A 17822-nucleotide genomic window follows, 5' to 3' on the forward strand; every position below is an offset into this window, starting at 1 on the left:
GGGGCGAGGCGAAGGCCCGCGCGCGGCGGCACGCGGAGGGCCGAGCGGCCGCGCGACAGCGTTGCCGTCGGTCTTGCTCGCGCCTCGCGCTGCCCCGCGTGAACCTGCGGTTCGGGAGCGTTCGTAGGAACGTCGCCGCCTGCGTCAGAACCAGATCCGCAGCTGGGGCAGCAGCTGCTGACCAGCGCGGCGCTGACTGCGGTCCGCTTGGCTGGGGAAAACCGTGCAGCGCTTCCGGGCCGCGGAGGCTTGCGCGTGGCCCGCGTGCCTTTTCCTGCAGAACGGCTGGTAAAATCAGCATTTTAAGCACAACCGTTTGTGTCCTTGGGCTACAAAAAAAAATCAACGTCAAGAATTATAAAGGAGGTGCATTTCTACCAGTTGACCATCTGTACAAATTAAAATGAGTGTGGCACCGGCGGCGGCGGCCGGGGGCCTTCCCGGCGCGGCGCGGCGAGCGGCACCGAGCCCGGAGGAGGCGGCGCAGCCGGCGGAGCCGGCGGCGAAGGGGCTCGGCGCCTGCCGCCGCTTTCTCTGCAGGCTGCTGTTCTGATTCGCAGCTGTTCTCTGCTGGGAGAAAAATAATAAATTCTAAATCAGTGCTTGGATTGATGAAGTATGTGCACGAATACTATTTTATAGTATTTGCCTGCATGTGATTTATGCAGTACGTGAAACCTGTGCTTGGTTCGGATTTTAAAATACACACGTTTTTCAAAATTTGGCATGTTTCTTTGTTCATTTTGTGTTTCTTGTAAATGCTTGAAAAAATGGGAGCGACTTGCGCTTCAGCAAGCCTCCCAGCTGCAGCAAATGAATGTCTCCGACTGTAGGCCGGAGACGTCCGATGTAGGTGAAGACGGGGAGCTGTTCTGGAGCAAGAACAGGAAGACCTGAGCGGATGCCCTACAAACGGCATTGAAAGGCAGTGAAAACCTTTCCAGCTCTAATTGCTTGCCTGGTGCTAGACAAAAAAAGTCTTTAATATAGACAGTGGAAATTCAGAAAAATCCTTCTTCCTTGTTTTGACCAGACTAAAAGCAATTAGATAGTTATTTTACTTAAACCTTGCTAACCGGCACCACTTTAAATCCCACCAATTCGTTACTAAAGAGTTCATGGTTGGCCTGAGTTGGTGGTACAGATCAAGCCCCGTTCCTGATATAAAGAAAAGAGAGTAAAAATTGCTAGTATATGCCAGGACTAGCAGCAGCTTTATGTACATCCATATCCACTTTCAGACCTTTTTTTGAGGAAGAAAAAAAAAAAAGAAGAAAAGAAATGCCTTTTTTGAAAAAATCCAACCTAGTCACACGTAGCAGACGGGAAGGCACAAGTTACGGCGTCTTTGACGGCAGCAATGCTTGGGCATCTCGGATTGCTTTCACTTGCACTCTCCACCTCCAACAGTTGGTTAACTGGAAGCTGAATTTGGGCTTCGACGAACGACGGCGGGAGATCCCGTCAGCGGCAGGCCGCATCGCGTTCAGCGAGGAGCCTCGCGAGGCTCCTTCGGAGAGGAGGCGGGCGGCTGCTCCCGCCCGGAGGCGAGGTGCCCGCAGCGGACGGGGATGAGCTCAGGTGGCCCCCGGGCCTGCCCGGAGGCTTCAGGAGATGCCACCGCAGTGGCGGGTGGGACGGGGGCCGCGCTCGCGGGACGGCTGTTCGCGGCGTCCCTTCAGCCGCGCTCGGAGCGGGCGACCGCCCCGTCGGCGCTGCTGCGGCGGGCTGGCTGGACGGGGCGGCTCCTCCGCAAGGTAAGAAACGCCGTCTTTTCTACGCTTCGTTAGCTGGAAGCCTTCGTTTATCACCGAAAACGCTCGTCGTCTCTGTGCCCTTGGTTCACAGCAGTTCGCTTGCCTCCGTGTGTCCGGTGTTACTGTAGAAAACCGGATTTTGGCAGTCAGTTTGCTGACTGCTTTCTGCACCCTCAGTGCCGCAGAGGAGCGAGCAGACCCCCTGCGGACACGCGTGCTCGTTCTGAGAAGCGGAGCCCTGCTCTGGACGTGGCCAGGGCGGGATGCAGCGCGGGTGCACCAGCCGTGGTGGCCCTGGCCTCGGGATTCCTCTCGCCGCGGCCCCGCTGACCTGCCCCGAGATCAGCGCGCTCCGGCCGGGCGTTTCTCCAGTTGCAGGGACGGCGCCCAGAGGCGTTTTCGAGGCTCCCATCCGTACGGCGCCGGGGGAGCCGCAGGCACCTTGTCCCTGCTTTGGCCCTGCCACGAGGCTGCCCCTGCCCGAGGTGCTCGTACCCCCGACAGGCTTTTGGGGCGCGTGGCTGCGAACGGGCGTTTCCCGAGGATGCCGGTGGCACGGTGTCCTTGCCTGCTGTCCCCTGAGCCAAGCCGGCAGCGCCCTCAAGTTATCACACCCCTCTGCCAGGACCAGAAACCAAACCAAAACCACAGCACTTGCCTGTTTTAGCTTCCTAGCAGTAACATCGTCAGGCGATTGGTGTCCTAATCCTTCCAAGATGCTGTGTAAAACTGCAAGTAAGCTTTCACATTGCTGTTCTAGAGAGAGGTGACTTGATCCAGGGCAGAAAAAAAACAGAAAAACATTGTTTTGAATTTCAGTCTAAAGCCTTCCACTGTCTGGTGCAAACGCAAGGTAGGAAATGTGGGCTCATCTGACCTGTGTGGAAGTGCAGTTCAGCAGTGGGTGGAATCTCTCAAGTTTACCAACCCCCTCTACCCCCCCAAAAAAACCCCAAACCTCACAAATACATCCAAAACCCTGATTTATTACTACCAAAGCCCATTGCTTACTCGGTGTGCGTGGGTGCTGGGGAGCCCTCTGCTCTCCCTGGAGGAAACGAAGCCCTGCCCGTGCCTGGCTGCAGAGCCAGACCGTGCTGCGTGATGTCCCCTGTGTCACCCTGCTCATCTTCCCGTGTGCTGGGGTAGGTTTCAAGGTCACTGGGTGGTCAGAGGTGTCGCATGAAGCTGAGGTGCCTGCTGCAGCCTCCTGGCAGCTGTGAGCATTACGCCTGATGGCTCAGTCCATTGCTCAGCCTATTCCATGTGCACCTGCCAAACCAAGAACAGTTTAAATCCCAAGTAACCATGTTACCAGCCCAAGATGGAATCAGTCTTAAGTGTTACCTATACGTATTTACACACACGAGAGTGATTTGCAAGTACAGGATGAAATTGCAGTGGGGAGCTGGAGGTCAGATGGTCTCGATCTTTCTACTGTTCAATACAGCACCCTTCTTCCAAAAGTATTTTTGAATCAGCACCAAAGAGCAGCAAGCAAAACTCAAAAGTCAGCACCTTTAGCCAGATGAAACAAAACACATTAATACCAACCTTAATCTTCTCACTACCGATGCTCCAGCTTGCTGTGCTTGTGTTCAGCTCCTGAGTGATGGCACACTATCCACTACCAGCAGGACTAGGCTAAAAATACTTCATAATTTGAGATCACTAGTGAAAAAAATGTAACTTCTGAATCTTCCTTTAAAATACTCAGTGTTCAAAAGCTGTTCAAAAGACACCACCATGGGTGGACAGCAGTTGCTTTGTGTCAGAGAACATCACTAAACCAAAGGTCAAAGAAAAATAAGAAAGACCACAGTGGCTTTCTCTAGCACCAAGATGTTCCTATTGGCACTGTGTTAGATGCCTACTGACTACAACTATGAGCAAACTGTAAGTACCAGATAATTGTTATTTGGCCAAGAAAGGCAAAGTCCTGCAATGACTATGCTAGAATCATACGAATTTTCCCACTTGGCACGATTCACAGAAAATCCTGAGCCCAGCACTATAGCAAAGCTTGAATTGCAGAGCTACAGAAGCCTTGCAGATGATGCTGATGTTGCGTGTAGTCCTGGAAGAGTTCAGCAGCTCTGGAAGAGGCTTTGTAACCTTTCTGATGAGTCTGCTCTTCTGCTTTAAGCAAGTAATGGTACTTCCTGGGACAGAGCTAATGTCCTGCTTGCGAAGAACTTAGGTACTGACATACAAGCAAATGGTACGGAAAAGGGGAACGCCTGATCCCTGAAAGCCTTGCAACACATACCGCTGCTGCTCAAGCCTGTAGTTACAATCTAATCTGGTCTTTACACTCAAAGGACAGCAAATTCACAGGAGAATTGGGACACCCAAAGAGTCAGAAGATCTTGTACAGAGAAATGTATTTAGTGCATGCAAATATGCCTGTAATCTGCTGAAATGCAAATCTGCCTTATTGTCGTCCTAATCCCCATGCATGACACACTAATAAACAGGGTTTTTTAATACTTACCATCTGTGTTACAGATTGCTTCCCACACTGTGAGCTTGCTTGGTTACAGTTGTATAGGCATCATGGAGAGATATATCCTGCAAATGACAAGCTGGATAATCTCTTGGGAGGCTTTAAAATGCGAATTGCAGTTTTCTCACTCTCTCTATGCATTTGAGTCAGTTGTGGTACGTATGGCAGTATCTGTCTTCTCATTTCATGTCTATCACGCAGAGATAACTAAAATCTACACTTCCATCTGAGGGAACTGTAGGGTTTCCAGCTGGCTAATTTAGTGCATTTTTCATAATAGATTAACGCTTGCACCAAAAAGCCTTGCCTGCTGCCTTCCCACCTGTTAAGATTAATGACATCTACCATTTAAAAGCCATCATGGGTCCAGAGTAGGGGTCTGTGCAGACATGCAGCGCAAAACTACATTCTGATCTTCTCATCACCATTGTACATCTCTTCTTATTTAGCTAGTAACTATAACATCCTTCTCCACCATCCCAAAGTTGTCTAACCTTGGACTGTCCTCTCTCAGGATCCTAGAGGATCTGACTCCCACAACAGAAATGAGCCACAGTGTATTGACCTAATGTAAAATATTTACTAGTGTTACCATGCAACATTAGAAATGGGTATAATATTGCAAATGAGCAATAGCCAGCTTCTTTAGAAAGCCAGTAAGGAGCTAGCTTAAAAATACTGAGTTGGCCACCCACTCAGTTACATTACACCAGAATGGGTATATCAAGAATTGCTATGGCTGGATGAAGGGTCTCAGCGTCCAAGCTAGCAGAAGCACAGTGGACCAAACCCTAGCTAGCGTAACTGTTGTCAAAAATCCACCCAGAGGAAAAGCCAAATCTGTGAGAGAGTCTTGTATATTGTTAGAAGCAAGACTGGAAGAAAGGTAAAACTCTGCTGTGCTGCTGGGGTTAAGAAATCCTTTGGTAACGCTATGCAAGTGCAGCAGGGAACACACAAACTTCTGCTGACAAACGTACTAGCCTTGCTCAGATAAAAGCCTTCATATTTTTCAGTGCTTCATGCAAAAGACCACTGGCATATGCTCTTAAATGCATTTTCTCAATTTGGTTTGAAGCTTCAAAACCACTAGGCTTACTTCAACCGTGAAAAAATTTAATTTCTCTCATCCCCTCCCCCTTTGAATTTAGAACGATAAAGGATCAACAGTTATGTCTGGGGTAGGGAAGCAGATATTACACACATCTTGCTTACAAAATAGCTCTGGATTTCATGAAACAAGTTTATTTTCCTCCCCCAGCCAATGATGAGCACATGACAACCGTACAGAATAAAAGCTCAACTCCTTAGTTCTGCTCACATTCACTCAACATTTGCTCTAATCAATTATCTTATTTCATGCAACAAGAAAAGAATGAGATTCCTGTTATGCAGCCATAATCGGTTACAGTATGAAGCTGTGTCTGTGGAACATTTCTGATTTTGAAAACTAATCATGTGCTCTGCCATTACATCTCTCTTGTAAAGCACTGGGCTTTTACCCAACTTCTTTCTCCCCGCCTCCCACCCCCTTTAAAAACATTGACGGCGCAGTCTAGTCCTAGATACTACATTCTTACATTGTAGAAGCTAGCCTAACTGCAGTGTAAGGAATATATTTACCCAAGGAGCCAGACTGTGTTTTCCTAGTTTATTAAAACATAAAAGCATAGGCAGATGTTCCCTGCAGAGAAAGACAAAAGAGCTGAGGGTGCTGCATGTGAAAGTGGCTATCTGTACGAGGATAAAAGTCCTGCCTTTACACAAAAGGCTCAATATTGATCTCTAGGGCAGAGCATGGCATGGTGAGCTCAAATTTGGTGATAACATCAGGGTGTAGGACTCCAAGTTTCCCAATGCTCTGACCTTTGGCAATGACCTCAGCACAGCGACCAGGAAAGAAAGCAGAACCTGTAAAGAAAGTGAGAAAAAAAAATCAATATTTCTCCAGGCCAAAAAAGTCAACAGGCATTTTGCATGGATAACAAAGCTCTCAGTATTCTAACAATTCTCTTTGCTAAGATGCTAAGAATGGGCTCCTATTGTCTTGCATTAACAGTTGTCACGATTGATAGAGAACGAGGAAACACTTTGAGTTAAAAATAAAACGTGAAGCCCCAAGCCCGGGCATTTTTCACACTCCAGTTGTTTTATCAGAGGTTCTCTGATAAATGAGTAAAGTCAGAGTGATACTGAAATTAGGAACTTTTACAGGCTTTAGGTACTATTTAACAAACACCTGAATATTTCCCACTTTTCTGTTTAGGGAAATAAAGCATCCTGTGATCTAAGGGGTAAGTAGGAATGTCACGCTTGATTACATGTCACGTAATTAGAAACTTAACCTACATTCCTCGTTTGCAGAAGAGCTTTTAAGCAGTTTCATATATACTGTAAAACTGAAACAATGAGTGATCCAAAGAAAGCCCCAGATCATCATCTTCTTACTTAAAACTTAGCCCCAAGTTATTTGGAAGTTTTTTTTTTTTTTTTTTTTTTTTTTCTTTTAAAAAGTTGAACTGACCATAGAAGACTCAGAGGAACCATGTGACTTTTTCACTGAAAGCCTTTCCTGTCTGGGAACTTACCTGTGTGTGTGTGGAGATTACACCAGCAACATGTTCAAGCTTGGATATAGCAGCCACAACTGCATTTTTTTGTTTGTTTGTTTCTGTTCTGAAGTGAATAGCATTTCTGTCTGCTAGCCCTTCACAAGATAAAACAAGACCCCAGAACCAGAAGAAGCAACCTTCCTCTTCTGAATCCACCTCTTTCAGAACACGCGTCCACCTGCGAACAAAACTGAGCAAAAGCAGCTTCCCTTTCCTGTGCAGGCACGGAAAGGTTTCAGCTCTGCGCAGTCAGAAAGTTTTGCTCCTTACAACTGTGATGGTTGATGATAAACATTTTCTTCCAGCTGCTCTAACAATGAAGTATATAGTACAAACACCTCTAGCACGCAGTAATGACTGAGACTGAAAGTGATACTCCTCAAGTGTACTGCTACTGTTACATTCCAACCTACCAGCTCTAGAAAGATACTATTTTAATCTAGTGCAAACTGTAAGATTTAGGATTTTTTACGTGCCTTTTCATAGAGGAAAATCATGGAATACATATGTTCTGAGGCAGGGAACGCGTCACAGGGAAAAACAATCCCTCCCTTCTCTTTTCTTGGTCAGTTCCAGCATGATTAGAGTACTGTGATGCTCCAAAAGAAATTGAATTAAACTAGAAGGAATGGAGTAAGCTTCTGTGGTCTAAGCTGAAACATAAAGCTTGTATTTTTTTGCTTCCTTCAATTATTTTCATCCTGAAAATGAGAGGAGGTCTGGATGCCATCAAATTAAGGCACCCTGCTTGGGACCTACAGCTAGTGGTGCTGCAGTGACTGCTGTAAACTGTCCCCTCAAGGGACAGAAAAGGATTAAAGAAGGCTGCTGAATCCTACAGATCCTCCTGTATCCTGAGAGCTGCCCTGGCTGTGTTTTTTATGGCACTGCCATACCTCTGTGGCATACTCTGCCACAGGGGAAGAATTCTTTACTACTTTTCCACTCAGAAGTCTGACAAATCAGGAGGGACAGTATCAGAGAACAGTCTGTACCCCTTCCCTTACCCCCCGTCCTGCATCTTTTTCTCAATATCCTAAAATCCGACAGCATCTTCTACAAAAAGAGTGAATTTTCGGGTGCGAGTCAAGTTGCATCAGTGCAGATAGGAAACATCCCCTCGCTGTTTGCTCCTGTAACAGGATGAGGACGACTGTGTGCTGACGAACTGCTTTGATGATTCAGCCTTCGGCCTGTTATCGACGCTGCACGCGGCCCTTCAGCACGCTCTGGGCAATGCAAAAGGACGGCAGTAATTTCCCAAGGGCAATCTACCCTCCGATTGCTCCAAGCGCTACTAAAGAAAGACCTGGGACTGGATCAGCCCAGTACATTTTACTGCATTTGCAAGGGGCTTCTAAGAAAAGGCAACAGAAGGCCAAGTTTAACCTCAAATCTCAGAAACATGTTCGCGATGTGCTGGACTGCTAGTGGGTAAGCCCAGAGAGATTTTCATTTTTAGCTCCCTAATGGAAATAGTTCATTTAAGAACAACCTCCTGTCAGGTCTGTAGTCATAGCTTGCAGCTGCAAGAACTGGAACACCAATTATGTTTCTTCTTCATTGTCCAACTGGCTGGAAGTGCAAATTAACTCAAATGCATACTTCAATTTTGGCAGTCTTAGGAAATTTGCTGGCATTGGTAAATGATCACAGTAACATAGCAGATGTTTTAGAAAATATTTTGACCTGGTATCTTTTAGATCATCCAGCTCAAATCTTAGCTATGAGCGCAAAACATCTACTTATACTGGACATGCAAGAATAAAATTATCTAAACATGGAAATTCTGCTAGCACATGAATCTAGCCAAATAGACGCTTTCCACTGCCAAATAGCAGTATACAAAATAAGCGTTAAAATAAAACTTGACAAAACAAATTTAGAAAAGAAACAAATTCTACATGCAAAGATCACACAAGAAACAAATTCTAGACACACAGATCACACTGCAGATTATTGCTGAAAACATAACCTAAAAATAAAGTACCTCTGTAGTTAGTGGTGAAAGTTTTCCTATTCATGAATAAAGCTTGTATTGTACCGCTCATGAGCAGGATACAGTGACATTCTTTTAGAAGCTTGAATGTAAACTTAAACTGGCCCAAAAGCAAGAAGCAAGCAAATGTTAATGCTGTCATGGAATCCTTCCTTAAAATTACAGAGAAAAAGAAAATAGGGCGTCAACAGTATGGTCAGTGAGAAAACTGACAATCTGAATTGTCCGTTCTTTTGAGCTGCTTAGTGTGTAACCTAGGGAAAGTTACTTCAGACTTGCACATCCAGTTCCAAATATATCATGAGTTAACTCTTTTTAACTTGGTTTTAGACCTTTCAGTGGTGGTGGGGGGGGGGTCTAAAATAATACTGCATTGAGTCACTCTATTGCAAAAGCAGTTCTTATCACTGCAGCCGTATAACAACACAGGTTTTTCCTCCCTGCAGTTTGAACTACCGCGCTCAGCAAGTTAATACTGAGCCTCAAGCTTCTCACAGAGGCTGATTCAACTGCCGGGTGTGACAAGGGGCTATCACCTTCAGGAGCGCCCGCCGACTTCTCACGGCCATCGCGAGGGGTAGGCCTGGACAGTCCTGCCTGTGAGAAAGTTTGTGTACATCAGATACCCCTCAGCTGGACTTCAAAACAGCAAGCTTGCTGAAGACATTGGTGTCAGCACCAAGTAGTGCACTTGCCAGAAGAGGAGTACTACAGGCCCCAGGGTTAGTCATCCGGCAGCCAGAGCTTTCCGAGTCTTTGTTTCGGTTCTAAAGCAGTGGACTCTGAGGCGCTAGGCATGACTCAGTGACTAGAGGTGCTGCAGATGGCATGCTTTCTTTAAGAGGTAAAACACCCTGTGTAAGTAAAACACATTACGTGTTTTAGATTCGGAAACAATCATTGCTACCTATATTGTTCTTCTTTTTTTTTAAGTTTGTAGGGATGATTTAAATTTCTAGGGATGCAAAGAACAAACTGTTGAAGGCAGTTTCCAAGATTGGTGCAGCTTCTCATAGAGTGAAAGAAACATTCAGTTTCAGGCACAAGAACTGCTCTGCTACCCAGGCGTCAGCAGTCATCGGACTCCCGGTCAGAAGTTAGGTAGAATGGGGAGAGGTGGTGGGGGCACTTGAAGCCTTACCCAATCCTCACATCCAAAAGTATCGAATTTCTTTCGAAGGTAAGCTTCATAAGTTCTTTAGAATCTTACTAAATAATGCGTATTTATAATAAATTTTGAAAACTGTTGGCAATTCAGCACATTATACTGGAAGCCATGAAACTGCTATGTGATAATGCTATCAGATGAAATGCTAATTTAGCTAGAACCTGAACACTGATAGAAATGTATCCCTTCTTAACATGACCAGGGATTATGGTACAGCTTCGTAATACAGCTGCACTGAGCTGGTGGCTTCCCACCAGCAAAAGGTGGGCGGCTCTCCACTCACTGCTCCTTGTCCCTGCTCCTTGGCTGCTGATGCTAGGCAAATTGCATCAACTCACTAAGGAGGTGAATACTCCTCAAATACTCCAGAATACTGCTCAAAGCATTAACTTTTTGTAGGGTTACTTTTCTGCCCTTTTACTGAGCTGAACTGGCTTATGGCATGCATAGATCTGTGCCAGAGCTGCTCAAGGTAGGTGATAGGAGAGCATGCCTGGGAGAAGGGAGGAGAGCGGGACAAGCTGTTGATTGAACACGTCTGTAGCATGAAACCATACATTCACTCCAGCTCTGAGTATTCTGCTCCAGGCTACGCATTAGGCATTCAGCCATGTCTTCAGTTTCATACGTAGCAATCAATGCTGGAAAAATGACTATGATGTTATTTATCTTACTTTGAGAGTCCTTGCAGAGTGAACATATAAATATATAATTAATCTCAAAGTGGAACACGTAGTTCCATAAAGTGCAGGAAACAGGACTCTCAAATCACCTTTTCATCTTAGTTAGGCTAACCCTGAAATGTTTGTTACTTTGCCATGCAATGACTAGCCTGCAGAGTACTTTGCAGACGTGGCACTAGCATGGTATCATTCTGTGACTGGAGGAAATCAGAAAACAAGCAAATAGAAAAGAAAGAACCTGTTAAAAGCTTTAGGATCTGCATCTGTTCAGCTAATGTCTGGTTCTTGCACCAAAGGAACATAAGCTGAGGAATAGCCTTACAGATAATTTATGAAGTCTGGTTAATAATGAAACTGTTATTATGGTAATTCCTGTACTAGGGGATGTTGCTAAGTTTATTCATGTTTGCCAAAATGGCCTCCAGACTGCATCCAGCAGACAGGGCATCTCAAGTCTTCCTCACCATAGTCTCTCTCGTTCGACTAAAAATGAGTTAAGTGAAGGAGACTGGCTGAAGCCTGAAATTTGGTGTTTGTCCACATATCTCTGCAAAAGCACCAGAATTTGGAGTGAAGGTGAATTTCAGATTAAAAAAATTCAGATATTGCAAAGAAACTACATTAAAAAAAAAAAAAAAACAGATAAAATTCAGCAGGACCAAAGATCACTGACCAGAAAGAGGGGGAAAAGAGATACAAGTCTTCTGTAGCAGGGGGAGCAATTTGACTGAGGGACCAACCAAGATTAGAAAAGGTGAGGTGAGCTAGAAGAACCTCACTATGCAGAGGACAAGCCAGGAGTTACAGGAGAACCTGGACAACCCATAGAACAGGACAACAAACCAGAGCATGAATCAAAATAACCAGGAAATAAAGGTAAGGAAACTTTTTCCTGCTTTGTGCATTTTTTGTCTTATCAAGCAAATGGCAATGGTGTTTTAGACCTCTAGCAAAGCTTGTGTAGTGTGTTGTGGACAGGACTATCGCATTGCTTCTTGCAGTAAAGTATAAAACCTTGGAATGAGATTCAAAGCCCTGTGAATAACATGTGCTTACACTACTGCTGTGTATGAGGAGCCAGGAAAAAATGCACAGACTACCATCTTGTTTGAATAAACTGCACTATAATCTGAAGCACAGCACTCTTAATTTTATACTTCCAATTTCAAAGTATAACTTTAAGTCCTGATGTCAAAATGAATCCAAATGGCACCTTCCCCCAAAAAGATAGCAGCAGTGATCTGCAACTTTTGAGCAGGAACTCAAAGTTGACAAGTCTTCCTTGTACTGTATGTCTATATCATTTCTCAGGAACTGTAAAGGTGTGAAGAGTAGACACTTTTTCCTGAAAAAGTTTTCACTAGTCAAGTGGTCACCATAGCTCACCTGAAGGGCACTGTTATCAATAAGCATGCTAGGAAGTGACTGCCTTTGCTGCTGGTGCAATTGTATTGCATCCTTGTAGATCTGGTTGCTTGCATTATCAAGTACATTAAGAGCCGGAAGTCCAAGAAAAATTGCAATTTACTATTCCATACACTTTAAGGATATCACATTTATCAGTCTTTTGATATAGTTAATCCTTTCTGCTCTGCACACATATTTTGCTAAGATAATTTCAAAAGATGTAGGTACAAATAGTACTTGAGTAAACTTCACCTTGAAATCCAGTCAGAGATCACATTGTCTCTGCTGATAGAGATCTAGACAATGTTAGAGGAAGCCAGAAGGTTTGGCAATGGAAATGCACCCTTTAGTATGTCAGCATTATAATTGGTAGTTGCAAGCGGGGTAGGGTGAAACACAATATACATTCCTAAAAAAGAAATTCCAAAGCCAGTCATGTCTTAGGCTGACATACTACACACAAGCAACAGACAAAAGCCACTTCTTGTGGCTGCAAGTAAAAATTTAATTTCCAGTGTTCAGTGATGTAGAAATAACACCTTTAATTAAAGCTTCTGTAGCATGTCCTCAAAAATCTGTAATTGCCTTTCTGAATTCAGGTAACAAGGCCACTTTGATTGCTTTGGGGTAATTCTTTGGCCAGTAATCCAATAGAGCATGTAGTCTTTAGCACATTTTCTGGCTAATTGACCCTCAAAAAAGTCTGAATTCCCTGCACTCTTTGTTGTCAAACACCTTGCACAGTTTCTTTTCTCTACTCTATGCTCCCTCCTTTTCAAAAAGAAATAGATTAAAGTAGTATTATAGGCCTACAGTTGCACTAAGCCTTAAAACCTCCCTATTCGTTCCCATAATTTGAAGGAACATCGGAAGCCGAAGCTTAAGATGGTAACAGAGCGGAGCTCGTGGCCTCTGAAGTCTTTCATCTTAATTCCCATTCCCCTTAGTCACTCCAGCTGCCCTTTCACTTCCTCATCCTGACTCACCTGTTGAAGTAGTTTTACCTTTGCTATGTCATAAGGAATTTATTTTTGTGAGGCTACTGGCTGTTTTTCTTTTTAGGAGCTGGTTCTTCACCTTTTAGACAGATACACTCAAATACAAAGTCACAATACACTATGAGCCAGTATTTTAGAAGGCAACCACCTTCTCTTGTGTATGTGTCCATGCAGTGCATCAGGCTCCCAAAACCTTACACAACATGAACCACACAGACCTCTAAATTACATTTTATGGGATGATTCACCTTAAGGCACTTTTTAAACTACGGAGATTTCAAATCTTGAATGATTTTGGAATATACTGCGAGAGACCAATTGCTCTTACGGTTGTCAGCTATTCTTTCTCTATGCCCACTCTCACACCCAGAGAAAACATGTTTGGGGCTGAGTGGGATATTCATGAGCTCTAGTTTCTTGGTCTGGAACTCTTGAGAAAAGGCTGGCGAGAACCTCCACCCAACAAATCACACACAACGGTAATGAGACAGCAGCAAATAAGAAAATTAACATTTGAAAAAACAATAAACAGTTGTATGATAAGAATGAATAGGTCTAGAGCCTACTAAGGCTCTATTTAAACGCTATCTTTCATTTTGATTTCTTCTTCTGTTTTTTCATAAACTTCTGTATAAAGGGCATAACAAAAAAGGGCAAAAGGACAATCAGTTTACCTGGACAGGTACTCTGTATAGCAAAAGGACAGTTAAATATTAGGGTTCTTGTGGCTACAATGAGGCCAGAAACTATGTACAGTCATTCACAAATTTGCAGTGATCAGTGAATTAATAATCTTTTCCACATTGCAAGTCAAGGGCTGTATTTTTATTAATTTGTGCCTCAAGGAGGAGGGTATGAGGCAAACTAAGTCATTTTCATGTAAGAACTCTTATATACAATTCTACTCTATTTGGTTATATTGAATAATATTTATGTTGGACAATGTAATTTTACAAATATAAATTTACAATATACATTTTTGTAATAATATCCTCTATTCTGGTTTGTCTGCAATTAAAAAGTACAAACAAACACAATGCCCTCTTTTTGTAGATATTTTACTTTAATACAGTAACATTTAGCAGACTATGTCCTGTTCATCTCATTACTTTTACAATGTCTAATGTAACTTTTAACTGTAATCAATGTGAAATAATCATAATACTGCTTGGACCCACAGTCACTTGTTAGAATCATGTTAAAGTGTTGCAGTGATGGACTGAGGACTGATATAGCTAGCAAATTTTTCCCCCTCAATACAGAGACAGATGCTGATTTTTAGCTTAGCTTTACTTCTAATTCTTGCTGGAGAGCTCCCCAAGAGGAGTAATGGAGGATGTGTGGGTCTTGCTAGGTGCCCCTATGGAAACAAGTCAGGAAGTGGCTTAAGGAAGGTAACAGGTTTACAGCTCCCGTTTATTCTTCTGTGATGTATTTATGATTACAGTACAGATTAGGTGGATAAAAGCACCACGTTCCTGCCTCTCCCAGTGGAAGGTGGTATTTGTGCAGATGCTGAGGCTAAGAAAAGCAGGCATCTCAGGTCATTGATCTGGGTAACAGGGTTTCATGTGCTCAGTTCTGGAGTACCAGGGTGATTGTTTAAATGTTATGTGTAGAAAACCTTGTCTTGAATAGAAAACCTAGAGAGAATTCTCCTGGATTCTGTATATTTTTCTATAAATTAGTGTTTGTGTCATAAATTCACTGAGCTCAATAAATCTGCATTTGTGCAGCAGTTGTGGGAAATGGCAATTCTACACTGGAATTTAGCTGCTCTGTAAACTTACCATTACATAGCTAATCTTTGTTTTTAGGCCAGTTTTGAAATCAGGATTTATATGGAATGTTATAGTTTGTCGTGTTTAAAAGTCCCAAACCCATGTTGATACTGTCACAGCTTTTTGCAAATCTGGAGAATTCCTAATCTTAAATAATGCTCTATTTTTCTCAAATGTCCAGCTATTTCACTTGAGTTAGAGAACATAAAGCTTTGAATTATAGAAAATTTAATTTACTTGTGTTCCGTGACTGGTTTTGTCCCTCTTTATACATCTAAAAGCATAACTCACCTCTACAAACATCAGAATCTGTCAGAGACTAAAGAATGAATAAACCATATTCTTTATGGTAGGGGGAATAACACACTCTATGTATGTATAGTAATTCAGCAGGTTTTGGCTTTAAGGCTCTAACTTCATATAGACCATTAGAGAATAACAAGAAACAGCACTAAGTCAGTCTGTAAGTTTACTTCAGCATGTCATATTTAGTTTGTATAGTGTTTATTCATTTCAAGCCCTAGATCGAGCCACCCTTCCTGTGCAGTGCCCTGACATTACCCACTCTGAGACAGATACAGCCACTGATGTTATGCTTTCATGGCTACCACATTTCATGCCTTTTAGAAAATGGCTCAACAAACTAGCATGGAATAGTACATGATTAAACTAAGAATTCCAGCAGTCACTAAAACTGTTAGTCGTTTAGTTTTTAGCAACTAAAATTTCACTTACACATCAAAGCCTTGTGGTTTAAGAATTTGGCTACCCCACTAGGAACGCAAATCTGCAAACTGGTTAAGTGCAAGCCAGCTTATGATGAGAAGCAACACAGAGTCTATAACAAATTTGGATATTCTGCTTCTCAGTCCAAGTAAGGAAGCTCTGTGACCAGCAGACATACTAGGTTGTGCCTGCACTAGCTCAGAGGCTCTTTGCTACCTACGGTTTTGTAATATGTACGCTGCAAGAAAAGGTAAAGTCAATTCTTCTACCATGGGCATGAGAAACACCAGTCTTAAGATTCTGCATTCATGTTGATGTAAAAGTTTGAGCTAAAATCTTGCAAACTCTTGTTTAAATAGTCATTGTATTAATAATTGAAAGAAAATATATATCATAGAACTTTGAAGCACTCTTCCTCTCTCACTGCATCACAATTCAAAAATCAAAGCAAATCAGAGAACTGCTCAGCTCTCGAATCTTGCAGCAATGTCACGCTGAGCGTGTCCCCTCAAGCCCCTCGTATGCCTGTGGGTTTCTGCAGTGAGAGCAGATGAACTCTGTGTAACGTGGAGTTCTGCTACCAGCCACCAAACTTGGGGCTGGTGTCACCCCAAACATCAATTCCACAACACAGCCAGCCTGCAGGAGCTCTCTAGATATCTAGAGAAAACCGATGCGTATGTGGGAAAGAGTCTTCACTGGTTTCTTTAAAAANAAAAAAAAAAAAAAAAAAAAAAAAAAAAAAAAAAAAACTCTTCACTTAATAAAAAAAATACAGCCCAAACATATGACACTGGCATAATAAAATGCATATATGAATAAATATTATTTATTTAGCATGATATATAAATAAAACTCAAAATAAATACAACTCAAATTATTTGCGCACTAATCCTCACCTCTGTGAGACCACTGACATGGTCCCTGTTCACTCAGAAAAGAAATTTGTGATTTGCAGCTATTTCTGCTTACTGATTTGGATGAATCATTTCTTTTCTAGAGACAGCTTTTCAACAGCTGTATTGAAAATGTAATTTTTAAAAGTAACTTTCTATTTCAAGATGTAAGAGAATAGAAAACAAAAAAAGTAGTGACCTAATTCTATGTAGTATAATGTAGTATAATGTAAGTTGTGCTAAAATTTTTAAACTCTTGATGCAAGGAAGATTTTTATCTATTAGACTTGCTGTGATGTATGATTAAAAAATATAGCTGCTTTGGGGAAAAAAAATTGAACTCAGAAGAGGCCTCCACAATCAAGGAACAGCAGAAAAGCACAGCCTAAATGGCAGGGGGAAGATATTAGCATCTTAAGCTCAGAATCATGAACGCCAACATTTTAGATGATTCTGTCAGTTGATAGAAAATGGTATAAAATTGAAGCCTACACTGTCAGGAGAAATGCTGCTACATTTGGAGCATTCCTAATCTGTTAGAAAAAAATGCAGTGGGAAGAAAATAATGGTAATCTTAATAATTTAGTACTTGGAAAAAGAGGAATATATAAGAACCTTATTTGTAACTCTCTAAGTTGACTTGTTGATCCCCCCTTCTCCCCCAAACCCTGTAACTTCCATAGATCTTTTTTTTCCCCCTCACACTGTTATACTATGAAAAATATACTTCTAAATGAACCAGTTCAAAGTGCAGTTTCTCATCTGAAATAATGGTCTGAATTTATCTGAGAAAAAAATACTTTCTTTGTTCACTTGAACTTTATTTCACATGTGGGGGGGGAAGTTTCTGTCAAACTAAGTTGTTGATGAGAATTTAAAAGACAAAAAAAAGTTCAAGTCTGTCAAACATTTTATTGTCCCATGCTATGCTGAAAGAACATACTTATCTGTCAATCTGATAAATCTTTTTTGGGAATGAGCTTTGTGCAATCTGTTTATACTTGAAGGGTATCAGGAAGATGCATCAAAAACTTTCAGAAGAGTAGTAGAAATAACCACAGGAATGGAAAAAGCCCTCAAACCCACTAACTTCTGATATCTTCCCCTCCTCCTTTTTTTTTTTTTTTCCCATGGTAAGTGTAACAAAGCTTATGAAAAGAGACCTATTTCCAGAAACCACTATGGTTTAGCACCCTCCTGTATGCTTTGTTAATGCCCTTCCTCCTGATAGTCTTTGGACTGCTTGTTTGGCACAGACTGCTTCGGTGCTGCTTGGCATACCTGCTTCC

General features: G+C 42.6%; 1 protein-coding gene across 1 annotated transcript in view; it reads right to left on the bottom strand.

The window, feature by feature from the left end:
* Nucleotides 1–5488: 5488 nt before the first annotated feature.
* Nucleotides 5489–17822, bottom strand: part of FARSB (phenylalanyl-tRNA synthetase subunit beta) — a 40451-nt gene continuing 28117 nt past the window's right edge. The window contains exon 17 of the mRNA XM_085298689.1: nucleotides 5489–6174. Coding sequence (XP_085154815.1) covers nucleotides 6023–6174 — 152 coding nt within the window. The 3' untranslated portion in view covers nucleotides 5489–6022. The remainder of the gene's footprint in view (nucleotides 6175–17822) is intronic.

The sequence above is a fragment of the Rhea americana genome, unplaced genomic scaffold (genome assembly GCF_003343005.1).
Source record: "Rhea americana isolate MKP2758 unplaced genomic scaffold, rheAme1 scaffold_14, whole genome shotgun sequence".
NCBI lineage: Eukaryota > Metazoa > Chordata > Aves > Rheiformes > Rheidae > Rhea > Rhea americana.